This window comes from Geotrypetes seraphini, chromosome 3 (genome assembly GCF_902459505.1).
Source record: "Geotrypetes seraphini chromosome 3, aGeoSer1.1, whole genome shotgun sequence".
Classification (NCBI taxonomy): domain Eukaryota; kingdom Metazoa; phylum Chordata; class Amphibia; order Gymnophiona; family Dermophiidae; genus Geotrypetes; species Geotrypetes seraphini.
The window spans coordinates 331,305,391-331,325,138 of NC_047086.1; the positions used below are offsets into that span (position 1 = coordinate 331,305,391).

Consider the following 19,748-nt stretch of genomic DNA (forward strand, 5'->3'; position numbering starts at 1 on the left):
AATCCTGGCCTACGTTTCTGGCACCTATCTTTGCCGGAGGTGCGATTCTCTAAATGGCACCGTCATGTGATTGACATGCAATTGGTGGCCCCTTTTAAGGCGGCAGCTGAAAACAGCGCCATTTAGAGAACTCAGCTGTTTGTTAATATTTCTAATATCTCATCTAGCAGCAGATTTTTCCAATCTATATTCTTGTACGGAGGCTATGGCTAGTTGGTTTAAACAACATAAGCTAATTTTAAACCAGGGAAAAAACAGCCTGCTGGCTTTCAGGCTGTTCTGTTCGGCTCGTCAGTTACTATTGTAGACTCCTTTAAATATCTTGGAGTAATCTTAAATAGAGCACTCACTTTCTACTACTACTACTATTAATTATTTCTATAGCGCTACCAGATGCATGCAGCGCTGCACAGAGTCACAAAGAGTAAGAAAACGGTCCCTGCTCGAAAGAGCTTACAATCTAAACAGACAAGACAGACAAATAGGATGTCATGGATACAGTTAAGGGGAATGGATAATAAGCAGGCTGGGTTGGAGGGCAGAGGAGTAGGATTAAGGATTGAAGGCTCTATCAAAAAGGTGGTTTTTCAGTCTGCTTTTAAATAAGGGAAAGGGCTTGACAGACAAACTCGGGTAATTTATTCCAGGCATAGGGGGCAGCTAGATGAAAGGAACGAAGGCTGGAATTGGCAGTGGAGGAGAAGGTTACAGCTATGAGCGGCTTATCTGAGGAACAGAGTTCTCTGGGAGGTGTATAAGGAGAAAGAAGAGAGGAGAGCTATTAAGGGGCAGCAGAATGAACGCACCTGTAGGTCAGCAATAAGATCTTGAACTGTATGCGATGGCAGCTAGGGAGCCAGTGAAGTGACTTAAGGAGAGGGGTGACATGAGCGTAGCTAGGTTGGAAGAAAATGAGTCACGCAGCAGAGTTTTGCACAGATTGCAAGGGGGGAGAGGTGACACTGAGGGATACCAGTTAGGGGTTGATTGGAATAATCTAACTATGAGGTTACGAGAGCTTGTGCTCAGAGAGGAAGAGGCAAATTTTGGTGATATTGAAGAGAACAAGTTTTAAAGGTTCTAAAATCTTTTTTTTTTTTGCATTATGCCATCTCCGTCCTTTTAAAATCTTTTTTAGACCATCCTGCATTAAAAATACTCATTCACGTGTTTATTTCACATCTTGATAACTGCAATGTAATCTATGCAGGTATTTCTCAGGTCAAGTTAATAACAGCCGCAAGATTCCTCTTGTGGAGCTGGTTGACCTGATCATTGCACACCACTTTTAATATCATTGCACTGCCTGTCTCCTTCCGCATTAAGTTCAAGCTACTTTGCTTGACCCATAAAGAACTTCATACAGGAGTACCCTTGTACCTTTCAAATTTAATATTGGCCTATACACCTACAAGATCCCTCCGATCAATAGATGTGCACCGCTTAGTCCTTCCTCCTCCTGTAAAAGTCCATGAGAAACTCAGCTTTTTTCTTCCTCTGCACTAGGTTGTGGAATGACCTACCACATTCTGTGAGAGGACTTTTGCTCTTCCCAGTGTTTATAGTAACAATGACATCTGTTTAATGCAGCATATGGTTCATCCAGCTGAGTATTGTGTGCTGATTAATGTTTTTGTGTTATTATTTTTAAAGATTCTTAGAATTAATTACTATTCTTTTAAATTTAACCCATCGCTCATGCTAGTCTTCAATTCGTGTAAGCTCACTCTATCAACTCTGTAAGCTCCCTGGGATTGCCAAGGCCAACTCTTTTTGTAAACCGCCTAGAACTGAAAGGTATTGGCAGGATAGAAAATACTAATGTAATGTAATTAATGGAGTTCTTTTTTCCTTTTTATTAGTCTGTACACCGCTTTGACCTTTGGAAAGGCTGTACAGTAAGGGTTTTTTTTTGTTTGTTTTAAACAATAAATGATAACTGTTTTCTCTATCCGATTTTTGGATGTACATTGTAAAACGTCCAAAGACATCATATAAAAAATGCCCCCCTCTATATACTGAAAGACCCTCTAACTAGGGCCGGCTTAACTATCAAGCGGACTAGATAATCACCCATGGAGGCAGCTTTAGAGGGGCAGCAGAATAACAAAACCTTGCAGTCAAAGCAGAACAATGTGCCCATACAGGCTCAATACCTTCTTATGCACTTATATGCATTTTAATAATATCATGTTAGGAGAAGGAAGATAAATCTTAAGAAAAATGGTATTGGGTGGTCATAATTGTTGAGTCTAATTAACAAGATCTTGGGAATGGAAAGGTAGGGAGGTGTCTAGAGGTATAAAAGTTAATTGAAGGGGCAAAAAAGTTTCACCTAGGGAGCCTAATAACCTTTCCATCAGCCTTGTTTCTACCTTCAAGAGTGTCCTGCAGAATCATTGAAAATATGATGGGCCAGAAACTAATCCAGAAGAATGAGCCAGAAGGATCATGATGGTCACTTTTTTGTGCTTTTCTGTTATGTATGGATTATTTTGTGTATTGTGAATTTTTAATATGTTTTAGATTGTAAGCCGCCCTAAAGGTTACCCCTAGAGCAGGATAGAACATTTTAAATAAACTTGGAAACTTGGGAGGGAAGGTTAACAGAGACAGTTAAGAGATGATTCCCAATGCTGGATGTGAGGGAGTCTATGGGATGGCTTCTGGGTTAGCCACATGCAGCGTGTTACAGCCGCTGTGCGGTGTCCCAGCAAACAAGACAAGGAGCAGCCAAGCTGGAAGGAGGATGGTTGAGGTAACTGGGATGTCTGCCTGACCAGAAAGGCTTCCCTCTAACGTTAGTTGTGACAATGGAGGGAAGCCTTCCGGGTCAGCTTTGGCAGATGGGGGCATGCCCAACTGGATGGCCCTGAAGGGAACAAGTAAGGGAGAGAAGGGGTTACGTGGGACAATGAGAGAAAGGAGGGAAGAAGGAGCGCGTTGGGACATGAGAGGGACACAAATTTGGGACAAAGGCAGGGAGGGAGACAAACTCAGGACACAGAAGGAAGGGTGGGGGCATGAACTTGGGACACATGGGAGGGAATCGATAGAGAATTGTTGGGCATGAGTGTGTAAGTGAGAGGGAAAGAGATAGTGCACATGGGGAAAGGAAGGAAGAAAGAGGAAAATTGTTGGGCAGAGAGAGAGGAGTGAGGTAGAGATATATGGGGAAGATAAGGATGAGAGGGAAAAATGTTGGATATGGTGGTAGAGAGGGACAGATTAAAGGGGCTGCAAGGGGGAGGAATGTTGGACATAGTGATGGAGGGAGAGGTGTGGCATGGTGCTGGAGAGGTGTGATAGAAAGAGAAATGTTGGGCATGGGCTACTGGGCAATAGTGAAAAATGCTGCACATGATCTGGGGGATGAGAGACGGATAAATGTTGGATGTGGCAGTACAGGGAGTGGGAGAGATGCACCCTGGATCTCTCTCTCTTTCTCTTTTCCCACTCAATGTACAGAGGGGGAGGGGATCATAGAATGGTGAGATTATGAAGGCAGGGAGATGGGCACAGGGAAATATTAGAAAGGGATGTATAGGAGACATAGAGAAGAGAGATGCTGAACATAGAAAACAATACATACACAAAGATAGAAGATAGATAGTAAGCATGGAGAAAGAAAAATGTCAAATGGTCAGGAGACCCTGGCAAGAGAAGAAAAAAGAAAACGGAGACCAGTGCCTGAGACCAACATGATTTGAAGAATAAAATAACGACACAACAAAAGGTAGAAATTTTAAATATGTATCCTGCTAGAGCTGGTGTTAGACATAACTAAGGACTGCAAAGCCCAAGCCGTGCTTCCAGTTGGCTTAGGGCTCTTTCTGACCAGGTTTTGTCCTGGTTGCACTCCCCTAATACTATTCCTGTCATGTGTGACTGCGGTATTCTATTAGCATGATATTTCTGTGTAGCATTCTGTAATAATTTGGCTTATTCAGTTTTCTCGATAGTGGAAGGGATATATGTGAAGGGGAGGGGAGACAAGGGTTTTGTTGACCCATGCTCTGTATTATTTGTCTTTATAAAATGACAATTGTACAGAATATTGTTACTTCTTATACTTTAATAAAATAAGTTCAATATAAAATCATAACTTGTGTGGATAGGATCAGATGTTTGCAGGGATGCGGTGGGGATAGGGACCGAGTTCATGGGGATGGGGTGGGGACAGAGACCGAGCTCACGGGGACTGGGACAAATTTTTTTCCCCGTGTCATTCTCTAAGCAGAAGGCCTGAGAGTCGCGAGTTGTAGTAGTCTTAAGTGTGAGGTGATGAGGGCATGGACAAGGGTTTTGGTAGTGTGCTCAGAGAGGAAGGGTTGGATTTGGGGTAATATTATAGAAGAAGAAACAGCAGGTTTTAGTGATATGTTGTTTCTGGGCAGTGAAGGAGAGACACTGGGCTGCACTCATTTATGGTTTACAGTAGCTTAGCGAAACAGAGAACTCCTGTGTCACAGAGCATTGTTTGTCTTTGTTGCGATATTGGACAATTTAGTTCAAAGGATGACAGCACTTTAAATCAGTGGTTCCCACTGGGCCAGTCAGATTTTTGGGATAGCTCTAATGAATATGCATGGGGCAGATTTGCATGCCTGTCCACCTCCATTATATGCAAATCTCTCTCATGCATATTCATTAGGGCTATCCAAAAACCCGACTGGCCTGGGGGACCTTCAGGACAGGGTTGGGAACCCCTGCTTTAAATGATCCATTTTTGAATTTTCATTTTGATGTGGAGATTTTTTTCTTGATCCATGATAGAAAGCGAGTCTGTAATGTTGAGCTGTTGCTAACAATTGCAGTACTCTTGTTTTATTGAGGTCTTTCTCTCCACTAATTGTTGATATTTTAGATATTCTCTTTCCTCCTTTGGCAAGTAGTAGGATATTTCAGGTTTTTTGGTTTAACAGTAGCCCCAGGCCACAGCTTGAATATCAGCACAGGTTAAGCGCAGAATTTGTGGAAAGCTGTTTGAGCTTGCTTTTATTGCTGTATTCAATTTTTTAAAAGGCCACCTTGTATAAATAGTGTTACATTTTTGACTTGTTGCTTCATAATTAAAAAGAATTATTTCTGCACCAAAGGTACCTTTTTTTTTTTAATTTGTTACATTGTTAGTAGTGCTAAAAAGTAATATTTGGATCAATGCATACTATAGATTTTTGTAGATTTTCTACTCACTGAGGCATTCAGTCAATACCTAATTTCTCTGGAGATATACTGCGCTTAACATATTGAGTGTTTTTAAATACTCTGGACCTGTGCATTGAGTGTGCAAGACCTGCTTTAATTTACCATCATTGATGAACATAAGAGGAGTATGAGTTGTCTAAATTACATTCTGTGTAATGTGAGCTTTTGTGTGAAATGAATCTGGGGATCAGTCTCTGTCTTCTCTTATTCTAAGTCACCACATTAGATGCTCACTATTATCCTTGGAGCTCTTCTGATGAGCAATTATGCCATATACTATCCATCTAGCTGACAGAATTGTTTATTTGGACACGGCGATGAAGTGTGAGGCCCGTCTTTAACAAGTTTGGCTAATTTGCAAACCTGTTACCTTGCTGGTTGTTAAAACAGTAATACAGTTTTATAAGATATATCTATTTTGAAAGAGCACCCGGAGTTTCATGTTTTTGTCCTGTAAGATGCAGAGCATTTTCTTTCTCACCTACAGCTTGGTATAAACCAGCGGCCTGCCAGGTACTATTTTGAGGCCCTCGGTATGTTTATCATAATCACAAAATTAAAATAAAACAGTTTCTTGGTCATATGTCTCTTTAGCTATGAATTACTATATTATTATTAAAACTTAGCCAAAAGGAAAGATTTATAAACTGTAAAGAGTTTAATCTCATGCAAAATTGTCATTTCCTTAATAAGTTATTAACTATTTTTTTTTCTGAGGCCCTCCAAGTACCTACAAATCCAAAATGTGGCCCTGCAAAGGGTTTGAGTTTGAGACCACTGGTATAAACCAACATGGGACAAGGCACTGTCAATATGTGATTCTTTTAAGAATGAACTTCTTAGAATTAACTAGTTTTTGCAGAAGTTTCAATTTCAGCAAAGTGTGAACACAACTAGCCACTCTGTCATGTGAATAAATAGTTCTATGTGGAAGGGCCAAGAAAATGAGGAATGGAAACTTCCCCCCCTCCCCCCCTCCTTTTACAAAACCGTGGAAGCTCTGAATGCTCTGCACTGCTCCAGATGCCCATAGGAACTCTATGAGTGTTGGGAGCAGTTCAGAGCATTCAGTGCGCCTGCCTATCACGGTTTTGTAAAATGGGGGTTAGTCTTTTCTGACTTTTTTTTTTTTTTTTTTTATAAATGACTTTCCAATTTAAGTTAAAAGAGGTTTGCTTTTCTCTTTACCACTTCATAAGTCTCACTCCTGGGCGGCTGTTGTTGTTGGGGTTTTTTTTTTCTGCACATCTTACAGATTTTCTCCTCTATTCCTCTTCATGAATCATTCCAATGGCAATCTTATGAAAGGAGTTTTCAGTATATCTGCCCGTAAAAGGTCTCCTATAAAATTCTCTCATTGGTGTGTGTATTGTTTGTGACTGTAGAGTAGGTGTGTTCAGGGCAGGAGCTTGGCTGGACTGTGAACAGTCACAATTTATTTGTGTATTTTATTTTGTACAAACCAAAAAGAGAACAGGGAACCCTATGGGAACAAGAACAAAAAAGAGTAAAGGTGGAAATTCTTTGGTCCATCCCTGCTGTATATTTTGTATTTTATTTTGTAATATTTCCCCTGCTTCTGAGTGAGTGTAAATATCAGCAACCTCATAGAATTCCTTTGAGTGTCAGAGCATTTAACTCGCTGGCCCGTGGTAAAAAAAAAACTCTACCCCCACTTAGTAGAACCCAGTGATAGCACAGTTTCCTGCAGTGAATGGAGCAGAAGCCTGCAGAAAAATTGTTTTCAGCTAAATTGCCACTTTAAATATGGTTTTGATTTTTGCTGAATGCAGATATATTCCTAACTTCAAAACAAATTTTTATATTAAATATCCATAAAACAGATCAAAGGTATGAATTTTTTTCCCCAAAATCTGGCTCTGCACTACTCTGTACTGATAGTGCAATTATGCTGCTTTGTTTTGTTTTTTAAAAAAAGTCCTAATATAAAAACATAAGATTTGCTGCTGCTGGGTCAGACCAGTGATCCATCGTGCCCAGAAGTCCGCTCACGCGGCAGCCCTTAGGTCAAAAATCAGTTCTCTACTAGAGTCTAGCCTTACATGCATATGTTCTGGTCTAGCAGGAACTTATCTAACCTTTTCTTGAATCCCTGTAGGTGCTTTCCATTATAATAGCCTTTGGAAGAGCGTTCCAGATTTCTACAACTCTCTGGGTGAAGAAGAACTTCCTTACATTTGTACGGAGTCTATCCCCTTTTAACTCTAGAGAGTGTAGTCTGATGTGCTTTTTTTCCTTGTACACACAAAATAGAAATGAGGCTTGAGTATTGAATCAGTCTTAATTAAAAGGCTCAAAAATCAAATGGTTTTTGAATAATCTTAGATTATGATACAATGTACTTAATATGAGGGTGAATAAAAAAATTAAAGGCAGTTGTTAAATTACGCGATAACCCGGACAAGAGCTAGCAAAATACAACATATGTAGTTGTACATTGCCTGTTGTATAGTTTGTCCACTCACAGTGCAGTGCTTGGCCTTTAATCCATTGCAAGATTGCACCATTGAAGAGCAGCATGCAGTAGTGTGCTTTCTTTGGGCAGAGGGAGTGAAACCTGTGGAAAATTCACTGTCAGATATTGACTCAGTATGGACATAGCACCATGAATCAATGAAAGGTTTAAAGCAGGAAGAACAAGTTTAACCGATGAAGGTCATTCTGGTCACCCTGGTCACCCATCAACATTGCACACACAAGAGCACATTGACAGAGCAGGTGCTTGGGTTTGAATGTCTTCCACATCATCCTTACAGCCTGAATCTGGCACCTAGTGATTATCACAACTTTGGTCCACTGAAGACGCTGAGAAGTCGCAGATGAGCCTCTGATGAAGTAATAGAAGTGATGCTCACCTGTCTTCGGGAGTTATCTAAAAACTTCTTCTCTGCACTAATTGTCTTCCACTTAACCAGTGGAAGACGACTCAGCTCATCACTTTGGGGCCCATCCCAAGAGCACTCAGTTTATGTATTAGATGTCTGTGTGGTACACTGTCAAAGGCTTTGCTAAAATCTAAATACACCACATCTAGTGCACTCCCTATACCCAATTCTCTGGTCATCCAGTCAAAGAAATTGATCAGATTTGTCTGACAAGACCTACCTCTAGTGCAGGGGTAGGGAACTCCGGTCCTCGAGAGCCGTAGTCTAGTCGGGTTTTCAGGATTTCCCCAATGAATATGCATTGAAAGCAGTGCATGCAAATAGATCCCATGCATATTTATTGGGGAAATCCTGAAAACCTGACTGGAATACGGATCTCGAGGACCGGAGTTCCCTACCCCTGCTGTAGTGAATCCATGTTGCCTCTTGTCCTGTAATCCACAAGATTCCATAAACTTCACCATTTTCTGTTTTAGAAGATTTGTCAGAAGTCAGACTTACTGGCTTGTAATTCCCTACTTCTTCCTTACTCCTATGTTTGTGTAGAGCAGGGATCTCAAAGTCCCTCCTTGAGGGCTGCAATCCAGTCAGGGTTTCAGGATTTCCCCAATGAATATGCATGAGATCTACGTTCATGCACTGCTTTCAATGCATATTCATTGGGGAAATCCTGAAAACCCGACTGGATTGCGACCCTTAAGGAGGGTTTTGAGGTCCCTTGTGTAGAGGGACCATATCTGCCCTTCTCTAGTCCTCTGGTACTATTCCCGACTCTAGAGAAGCATTAAAAAGGTCAGTTAGCGGAGCCATCAGAACTTCCCTAAGTTCCTTCAACATCCTTGGATGTACACCATCCAGCCCCATCACTTTATCTACCTTTAATTTAGCTAGCTCCTCATGAACACAACCCTCTGAAAATTGATCGGGGTTTACCATTCCACCATCCCTATTTGCATTTGTCTTATGCGATCCCGCTCCCGGATCTTCATCCGTGAACACAGAACAGAAATATTTGTTAAGCAATTCAGCCTTTTCTTTATCAGCTTCTACATATTTCTCCCCTTCACTTTTGAGTCTCACAATGCCACTTTTGTACTTCTTATCACTGATATATCTAAAAAAATGTTTTGTCTCCCCATTTTACAGTGTCAGCTATTTTTTCTTCCATTTGTATCTTTGCTTTTCTGACTTCTCGACTAGCCTCTCTTAACTTTTCCAGATATTTATGCCCATCTTCCTCTCTCTGCGATCTTTTGTAGTTTATGAAAGCTAACCTCTTATTTCTTACCGTCTTGCTACTAGTTTTGAGAACTAAAGTGGCCTTCTTTTCCTCTTACCTCTTTACTTACTTGCCTCACAAAAAAGATTTATCGCCTTTACAATAATTCATTTCAGTTTTGCCCACTGCATTTCTACTTTTTCGACGTTCCCATCCAGATAACAATTTCTTGACATAATTCCCCATCCTAACAAAGTTAGTTTATTTTAGTCTACAACCTTTACTTTTGAATGAGCCCTATATATACCCGTCTTAATATTAATTCATACCATGCAGTGATCACTGGATGCCAGATGATCACCCACTGACATCAGAAACACTTTCCCATTTTTTAAGCACTAAATCCAGTATGACCGCATCCCGCATAGGTTCCATTACCAACTGCTGGAACAGTTCCTCTTGTAGAGAATCCAGGATCTCCCTACTTCTAGAAGACCCTGCAATATGGATACCCCAATCAATATGGTTACCCAAATCAACATCTGGCATGTTAAAATCACCTGTTAGTAAAACTTCCCTGCTCAAGAAGAGGCGGTAGCGGCTAGCGCGGCCGGCAGTTTAGCACGCTATTACATGCGTTAAACTGCTACCGTGGCTTCGTAAAAGGAGCCCCTAGTGTACTTGAATTTAACTTACCTTGAGCTACTACTAAAAAAACAAAAAAGGCTTAAGCTAAATCCAAAATCCTTTCCTCTGTTCTTTTCCTAAGTTCCATTTAATTTACATTTTCTACTGGAAGATCATTTTGTCAAAACTCTTTAAGTTATTTGAATTGCCGCCAGTATATTAGGATATTGCTTATACAGATTTTTTTTTTCTTACTTCTGAGGTGGTAAATGTGGGTTGTTGTTTTTTTTTTTGTTTGTTTGTTTTTTTATTTGTACTAACTGTTAGCTTTCACTGAAAGATGAATCACACTGATGTATACAGTACACATAACATGATCAACTGAAAATCAAAGTCAAGGAAGGACGTTTTAGGACATGGCCATAATTAAAGGTGCCCATTTTTTGTTTAAAAAATATAGGATTCTGCAGGGATAAAAGCAAACAATACCTGCTGAGAAGGCATAAGCAGGATACAACCATAGTGAGCAGGCAGGATTTGAGTAAAGTGTATGCCAGTGTGGTATACAGAACACCAGCAAACAAGGTAGTCCATACTGTGCTTATCCACTGCCAAAATGCAAAGAGCCATGGTAAATCTCCAGGCCCAGATGATTTCAGTGGAAGCCACTGTGGATATCTCCACAGGTATACCAATCATAGCTCTGATTAATAATGTGTAACTGAGAGCCAATGACTTAGAGCTGTACTAATTCCCTAGCAAAAACATAAAGCTAGAATGAAAATTGCTGCTTTAAACCATTATTCCTGTTCTACTCAACATTTTTGAAATATTTTTCAGCACTTTTTAATGCAAAGGATGAAATAATGGATCTCCTCTTGTGTGTTGTTTGATTGATAATTTATTTTTGTAAGGTACTGTGCTAGCTGTGGAATCTTTTAAAATTGAAATTAGAATGTTATTTCGTTACTGATATAAAAACAGACCAATGGTTCATCTAGCCCAGTATCCCGTCTTCAGGAAGGCCAATATGAGAAAATCAAATTGATTTGGGGTCCATTGACATCTTTTGTAGATTTGTTATAGTTGCCCTTTATCTTTATTTTCCATTGTATTGCACCCACACATCCAGGAGGGTGGGAGTGGGAGGGGGGGTTATATCTTTTGTTTTGGTATTATTCCTGATGGTAATGGTGGATGGGGGAGGGAATTTTTTTTTTTTTTTTATAGATTCTGATTGTTTCTAAGTGCTTATTTGATTATTATTTCTATGTAAATTGTATTGCACTTTTTGTTGGCATTAAAAACTAAATAAAGTTTAAAAAAAGAAACTAGGACCCTGATGATTCGGTCCCAACGTCCCCGCAGGTGCTTGCTAGGAGTCAGTTTCGGGCTCTTCAAGTGGGTAATTTTTTAAAGCGCTGTTTCTCCAAAGGGTATGAAGCAGTCCCTCTATAGCAGGGATCTCAAAGTCACTCCTTGAGGGCCACAATCCAGTCGGGTTTTCAGGATTTCCCCAATGAATATGCATTGAAAGCAGTGCAGGCACATAGATCTCATACATATTCACTGGGGAAATCCTGAAAACCCGATTGGATTGCGGCCCTTGAGGAGGGACTTTAAGACCCCTGCTCTATAGCAATAGAATTTTGACATGAAACTTACTAACTAGCAGAATAATTAGCCAAGGGCTCCTTTTATCATACCACGGTAGAGCTTCCTACTGCAAGCCGGCAAGGTAAATGCTCCGATGTTCATAGGAATTTAATGAGCATCAGAGCATTTACCTTGCCGGCCCGTGGTAAAGCCCTCTACTGTGGTTTGATAAAAGGAGCCCTATATGTTTTTACATAATATGTACATAACTGTTCCCAACTATTGAATTTGTACTGTTGCAATATACTGTAGATAGAAAATTGGCCATCCTGTTAATCACATGTGCCTAATCTTTTTCCATCCTTCTGCTAAAAAAAACGCAGTGATTATCCAGTAATAACCCTATGATAACAGTTCAATATCTGTCTTTCTAAGCGAGTGACAAACTGATCTTGGGCAAGGAATAACAGAAATGGCACTCTGTTGTTCTTACCATGTTTCTCCCTTTACTTTCCAACGTAAGTCCAGAGTAGATGTCTCTCTGCCTGAATGTAAGTAGCTGCCCAGTATATGGGTATGTAATTTGAAATGTGAACTTGAAGGTAATTAGCCTGACCCAATTGAGACAATGGAGGAAAGTTAACTCTCAAAGGAGCATTTCAGCTGAAGACCAGCTACAAAGAAATCTAAATGACTTACAGAAATCTAAATGACTTGCCGTTACTTATAGCTTCATATCAATTACTCCCTGAGTGGGAAAAGTGGTCCATTGTAATTCTGACAATTTTTCTCCAAGGGCTACTTGCCTGCCGCTTGTTGTAGTCATCTCACACAAACGGGTGCCACCCAGCATTTTCTGGAAATTGAAGGATCTGAAATGAAAAGTGCTAGTTTATGGGGTTGTAATCTGGAATAGCCATAATGGGGAGAAAAGGACTGGTGAACATGTGTGTATGCACAGAATCATTCCATAGTTAATGGGAGATTTATGACTGATGAAACAGCTACAGAACAGCAAGTGGTGGAGATTGTGTTTTTATTTTAATACGAGAGCCAAGTTTTACATTAGGACGTTGTCGAATCTAGCACAGAAAATAAATGGCACCCAAGGGATGCTGTAGCATTCTGCTAGATTGAAGGGCCTTTAATAATCTGATACACTAATAGCAGTTTAGATGGAGTACGTGTAAGAGCTAATATTGTCTCATGCTTTTAGAATAACTTATGCATGCTAACAATAATCAGTTATGATGTGTTGGCACTGTAGCTTTTAGTAGCTGACTTTAAATTAAAAAAAATAACGTTCACCGAGTGACTTTTTTAGAATTCACTTAACGAAGGCTCATAAAACATGATACCTGTTTTCAGCAGGTTTAACAATCGCATGCAGTTTTGTTTGTAAGTGCATCTCTCTCTCTCTCTCCTCTCGAAGGCTGTGGTGCAAAATGTGTGTGTGTTTATACATTCTAGTGCAGGGGTGTCCAACCTGTGGCCCCGTGAAGTATTTTGTGCGGCCCCGGTCGAGGGCGATGCAGTGTTTTCCTCTGCTGCCCCCCAGATGTTTACCGTCTTGCCGGCTCCCTCCTCTGTCTTGCTGCAGCGTTTGCACGTTTGTGCGGCCCCAGAAATTTTTTTTTTTGGACAATGTGACCCAGGGAAGCCAAAAGGAAGCACTATCGGTTGAGGGTCTGAGCATGTCACAAAAATTTACATATCATTTAGAGATATTTATATGAAATATTTATTGAAGTTTAAATAAGAAATGGTGACAAAATAACAACAAATGTCATTCTAGAACCTTTATCTGATACCTCCGATTAAGAAAAAAGTTATATGCATATATTAAGAAATATATATACACACCCTAATTTTATATATGGCGCTCAAAATTGTGCACACACAAATAATGGATGCACTTGCAATTTAAGATAAATGAGACAATTAGTGCTGATAATTGGATTTCAATCATCAATTATTGGCACCAGTTGGCATTAATTAAAATGTGTATGCTCATCTTTAGGCGCTAGGATCCACGTGAATCCAAAAAGGGGACGTGGCCATGGGAGGAGGCATGGTGGATCCGGGGCTTTCCTGGAATTTCCACACAGTTTTACTGTCTAAGGGAGATCCACACCTCACTTGAGGTGTGAGAATTTACACCAGGTTTTTAGTTGGTGTAAATCCTTGTGCCCGAAATTGGGTTGCAGATCCTTACATTGGTGGGTCCTGCTTTCAAACTCATCCCTTCTGTGCTATTGACATAAAAGCCTGTTGATGGTAAAAGAGAGTGAATTTCTGCTCAGACACAGCTTGCTATGGTGTTTGTCGTGTATGTAAGTCTCCAAATAGGATTTAAGACATCTTCCCTTCACGGCAGGGTCTAGAGAGCAAAGGTGTTTAATGGATAGGGAATAAAATGTTATAAACAGCATGAATGGACATGTGAAGTAAGCATTTTTTTTTTGTTTTGTTTTTTTGTGGGGGGCAATGTTTCTACTCTTTCAGGAGAAAGCTTATTGAAATTTTAAGGAAACACATCTGTTATGTTAGCTCTACACTAAAGAAAAACGCCAATCTGTGCTAGCTGTACACTAGATGGCAGTTTTGTCCCATCTTCTAAGGTGGAATCTAACATACTGTAGCAGAACAGCAAAGGCCATCAGTGTTTAGTCTACTCTCAAAGAGTCTCTGTATGACCAGCATGGACCCCATGGACTTCCTGGAACATGTGTTAGCAATTTAGGCATAGGCATTTCTTTCTTTGTTTTACTGCTTGGATCTTTGGAAAAAAAAAAAAAAGTGTTGGTGGTGGGTTATGGGCTGTCTGGATCATGTCAGAGGCCACAGGGATCAAGTTCGCGTGACAGACCAGACTGGTGAAGGATAGAGTTAGATGAGGGGAGTAAACTGACCCTTTCTTTCGCCAGTGACATGTCTGTGGACCAAGGCCAAAAGCCAGCTGCTTTTGATTCTTAATACAGCTGAACAAACAAAACACATTATGCACTTGACTTTTTCATATTTTGTCCGATGAAGTGTTTTCTCTTTCATAGTAGGATGTTCTAATCTGTCATCTTTTTTTTTTTTTTTTCCTCTCTCTCTCTAATTCTTATTCCCTCAGCCCTATCCAGACGTAGTGACCTTGAAATCCTTGCCTACTGCATCCTGAAGTGGTTATGTGGGAAACTGCCCTGGGAACAGAACCTGACTGACCCTGTAGCTGTCCTGACTGCTAAAACAAAGTATGGGTTGAAAGTACTCCATCATTTCCCCCTGTCCCTTCTAAAAGGAAAACTTCAAAGTGCACCCAGGGCCTGCAAGACCTCTCTCTTAACCACATGTGATAAGAGACCATATTCCTGAAATTCACTAGACTTGTCTTTAATATGAATATATTATGCAGGTCTCTACTGAATGCATAATTACAGCAGTTAGCAAGCAACATCTTCTACTTTGGTGTAATTATTGTTAGTATGAACTGATCACATGCCAGAGCTCAGCTAAGACTTCCAGGTAATGTTTTGGGACAGATGCATTTGTATAATCATAACATGCAAACAGGTAGCATGGACTCTCATCTGGTCTGCCCATCCGCAGTAACCATCATCTTCCTTGTGCTTTTAGATGTAATATCCTTTTTATTTTCAGGCCAATTCTAAATAGGACTGAAAATGTTTGATTTATTAATCTGATCGATAAATTTACGTAATGCAGTAAACATCAAAATAATTTATTTTCCAAAAATACTTTGGGTTAGATAAGCAACTTAGTAGTTAGAGGCGAGGGCTAGGAAACTGCAGCCTGGGTTCCAATTCTGTTTATCCACAGTTAACTTGGATGGTCCTTTCCATCTCTCCTCCTCTCTCCCCCTTGAGAGATATGAATTTAAAAAATATTGGTTTTTACACCTACCCGGCATCCCTCATCTCTCCTCTGTGGCCTCCCACTATCTGTCCTTTCATCTCTCAACCCTATCCCTTTCCAGAGTACCCTTACAGGCATCCCCAGCAGCAATTCATTTTTGCTGCTGGCGCTAGCCCACAAGCTTCCCTCTGATACACCCCACTGGACAGGAAACAGGAAGTGATGTCAGTGAGAGCAGGGTGTGGCAGAGGGAAGCTGGGGGCCAGTGTCAGCAGCAAAACTGAATCACTGCTGGTGACGGGGAGGCCTGTAAGGTACTCTGGGGAGGGATGTGGTTCAGAGATTGGAGGGCAGAAGCTGGGAGAGGAGAGTGTAGTGCCATTGCTAAGTGGACTTGAGCCAGAATGGATGGGCCTGGGCCCACCCGTAACTGTGCCACTTGTATGACCCAAACTTCTTTGAAGTTGTAGATAAGCATTCCAAAGACATTGCATAATGCAAAGATTTTGATTGATAATCATCCTCTTAATTGACGGATCTGGAAGGAGAAAGGTATATGGTATATGCGTCAAGTTATAGAGAATAACATTTTTTTTTATCATACTCCCAAATCATTGAAAAATTTGATATTCTGGAATCTGAATTTTATCACTGGATCCAGCTCCAGCACTGCCTTAAAAGATAAAATCCCTCTGTTTTTGAATTTCTATGTTTTTCCAAATTTGACTATTTTTCAAACTAGGGGCTCCTTTTACAAAGGAGCGTTAGGGCCTTAACACGCGGAATAGCACGCGCTAAATTGCCATGGACGCTAGACCTTAACGCCAGCATAGAGATGATGTTAGTTCTAGAAGCCTAGTGCACACTAAAATCCTGCATGCGCTAAAAACGCTAGCGTACCTTAGTAAAAGGAGCCCTAGGTTACACACAGGGCCATTTATATAGCTCATGTTACATTCTCATTTGACTATTTCTGTCCCATAATATGTTTGTACATATACTTGGGCTTTATTTGTGATGGAATGGCATCATATATGTTTACAACAACTTATCAAATTTATTTATTTTTTTGCTACTTTTGTTAATCCCTCTCAGAGTTATATTTCCAGTTCATGATATTGTGATATATAGTATATGCATTTATTTTATTCTTGTCATGTTCTGTTTTTATGATGCTCTGTTTTAATACTTTAACAAAACTTCACAAAAAAAGAAACAAAAATCTTACATCCCTTATGCAGGGAGCACAGAACCAACTTTACTGCCATGACTAGATTACCAGATTTTATTTCACTGATTTGTACAACCCCATGAGTTCAATTCTTAGAGCTGAATACTTAAAAATATAGTTAGCTTTAAAGAAATTGCAGAGAGCTAGTGCCAGTAGACAACTGCTGTATTTAGAATCCCTCAGGCTTTAAACTAACAAGCAAAGTATGGAAAGCTCTTTAGGCTACAAATATATGGAAGATACAGATGAAATTTGCAACAGAGATCCATTCTCCGATGGTTTTTTCCCCTTGCATAAAAACTAGTCCTGGTGTGAAGATTAATTTGGCTTATCTACAGCAATAATATATTAGTCCTAATTATAAGGTGCAAATTTTCTAGATGACAAATTTGTGTTACCTTTTGCACCTTAATCACTTTAAGAGAAATGTGGTGGTAAGTGTGAGAAGAGAGTGCAGTAGTTTTGCTAGGAAATTTTTCTCTTACTGAATTGACCTTTCAGAAAACTATCATCGGCTTAATCACAGTAAGTTAAGCTTGTGGGGATTTTGCCTCATTTTTTTTTTCAGATTCATGGAACGGCTTCCTGGTTCTCTGACATCCTGGGCTCGTTCTGAAAACTGCAACTGTAAGTATAACTACTGTACACCAACATCCCAGTCACGATATGTCATTCAGGCATGTACTTTCTAATTCACTAATTTATGCCAGGAGATGGAAACAGAAGGGTAAATATTCAAAAACTATTAAGCGGGGAGAAAGCAGGAAATATGTAACATTAGTAAGACAAGTACTCAAAATTAATAACACTTTTTTTTTTTAAATTCTTTATTTAAATTTTCAAATAAACAACAATTGTGCTTAACAGGCAATATACGATATTAATACATCCAGTATTAGTAGTCATGATATTTGAAAAACTTGATACAAAATAAATCCATTTTCATTATTGGATAAATATATTTAACAAAAAGAAGTAAACCATACTTTTTATTCAAACATAGTCCTCAATAAGGGAGGAAGGAGACTAAGAAAGAGAAATTCTTCCAGGAAAGATCACAACTTAAAGTTTTACAGGAAATTAAGTGAAAACCGATGGTTTAATAAAAAATAGACTTGAGTTATACCGAAAATCACTGTGGTGCAAATGAAACACCTTTTCCCTCTAAAAAGAAACGTAACTGCTGAGAATCATAGAAAATGTATCTATTGTTTTGATATACAGTGGTGCCTCGCATAACGGACGCCTCGCACAGCGAACGCTGCGCATAACGAACTTTTTGTCTTGCTCCCTATAACGAACTTCGTTTCACACAACGAAGTCGCCCGAGGGGCCCGGGGGGGGGCGGAACTACTCTCGCCGCTTCCTAATGTGAGCCGGGAACAGCAGCACCCTCCTGTCTGAATGCAGTGTTCCATCATCTCCCTCCACCTTACCTTAGATACCGAGTTTTCCGGCTTTCTTTTTCGGCCAGCCACACACTTTCAAAGAGCAGCACATGCGCGCATGCTCTGTTGTTCAATCTTCTCCTCTGACGCAACCGGAAACCGGAAGTTGCAAGAGAGGAGAACATTGATCAACTCCAGCAGCTGCGCGTGCACAGCTTTTTGAAATCGTGCGGCTGGGTGAAAAAGAAAGCTGGCAAACTCTGCATATAAGGTGAGGTGGAGGGAGGGAAATGTAGGGCTGCAGAACGAATTATTTTGTTTTACATGTATTCTTATGGGACAACAGGGCTGCAGAACGAATTATTTTGTTTTACATGTATTCTTATGGGAAAACGCGTTTCACACAACGAACTTTTCGCATAACAAACTTGCTCCTGGAACGAATTAAGTTCGTTGTGTGAGGCACCACTGTACAACAAAACATTTACAAGGGAATCTTAACTGAAAAGAAGCTCCTAATGATACAACTTTATCCCTGTATGTAAGAAATTCTTTCCTTCTAATCTGGGTCCATTTTGAAACAATAACACTTTTTAACTCAATGTAAAAACAAAGAGATTGCTATTAGCCAGCGGTGGGTCTGCCCCAAGAAAACCACATTTAACAAATACATGGAGAAAAAGCCTCAAGTGATTCACATTAGAAACCGGTAATCACAACGAATTTCTAGCCACTCAACTATTTATCATAAGCAGAAAAAAGAAAAAAAACCTCCACCACTCAAAAATGTAAATTTCAAAAGGGCATAACACCAACCACTGCACAGGGAATAAATAGAAAAATCAAACGTAAACTTTGCTTGGAATGCCGATGTTGCCGCATTGAGACGTTGATCACATGCCGCTGTCTGACCTCCGCTCCAGCTGCGGTGAACGCTCAGCATTAAACATTGCTAGCTGTTCCGCTGTTCCAACAAGGCCATTGTTTCGCCAATAAGAGGCTGCGTCAGGGAAAACTTTCAAAAGCAACTTGAAACTGCTGTTCGAAAGTAGGTATGTATTTTCATGACATGCAAATAGCCACCCAAGAAATGAGATGTTTGAAGGCATTTATTATAATCACAGTAGCTCTTTATGTTTTATAATTCTTAATTAAATATTGTGAATATCTCAGAACCAACACCCGTGACTGGTGAAATCACCAAACTGGGGTTCATTGGGGGACCATCATTGAAATTCACTGTCCCCTCACCATCCTATTTAATATTATTAAAAGATTCAAAATGTGGTTACTTATCTGTGAATCGGATGGTTAGATCTTATTATTGTTCCCCAGCGGTGAAGAAATTAACTTGTGTTAATAACGTGTTAAAAACCACTGAAGTAACTCCTCCAAAAATTGTCCATGTCAGCAACAGATTTTAGCCCCAAGCTATCACAGGGAGCTGATATAAGAGTCCTTCCCTGAAGACGATATCCATCGAAACTCGAGTCGGGGGGACATGGACAATTTTTGGAGGAGTTACTACAGTGGTTTTTAACACGTTATTAACACAAGTTAATTTCTTCACCGCTGGGGAACAATAATAAGATCTAACCATCCGATTCACAGATAAGTAACCACATTTTGAATCTTTTAATAATATTAAATAGGATGGTGAGGGGACAGTGAATTTCAATGATGGTCCCCCAATGAACCCCAGTTTGGTG

At 40.0% G+C, this 19,748-nt stretch overlaps 1 protein-coding gene across 5 annotated transcripts in view; it reads left to right on the top strand.

Annotated features, from left to right (window-relative positions):
• Nucleotides 1–19,748, top strand: part of VRK2 (VRK serine/threonine kinase 2) — a 162,901-nt gene that overhangs the window by 101,210 nt on the left and 41,943 nt on the right. For all 5 annotated transcript variants that reach the window (XM_033936306.1, XM_033936305.1, XM_033936303.1 and 2 more), the window contains 2 exons: nucleotides 14,678–14,798; nucleotides 17,220–17,278. In XM_033936306.1, coding sequence (XP_033792197.1) covers nucleotides 14,678–14,798; nucleotides 17,220–17,278 — 180 coding nt within the window. The remainder of the gene's footprint in view (nucleotides 1–14,677; nucleotides 14,799–17,219; nucleotides 17,279–19,748) is intronic.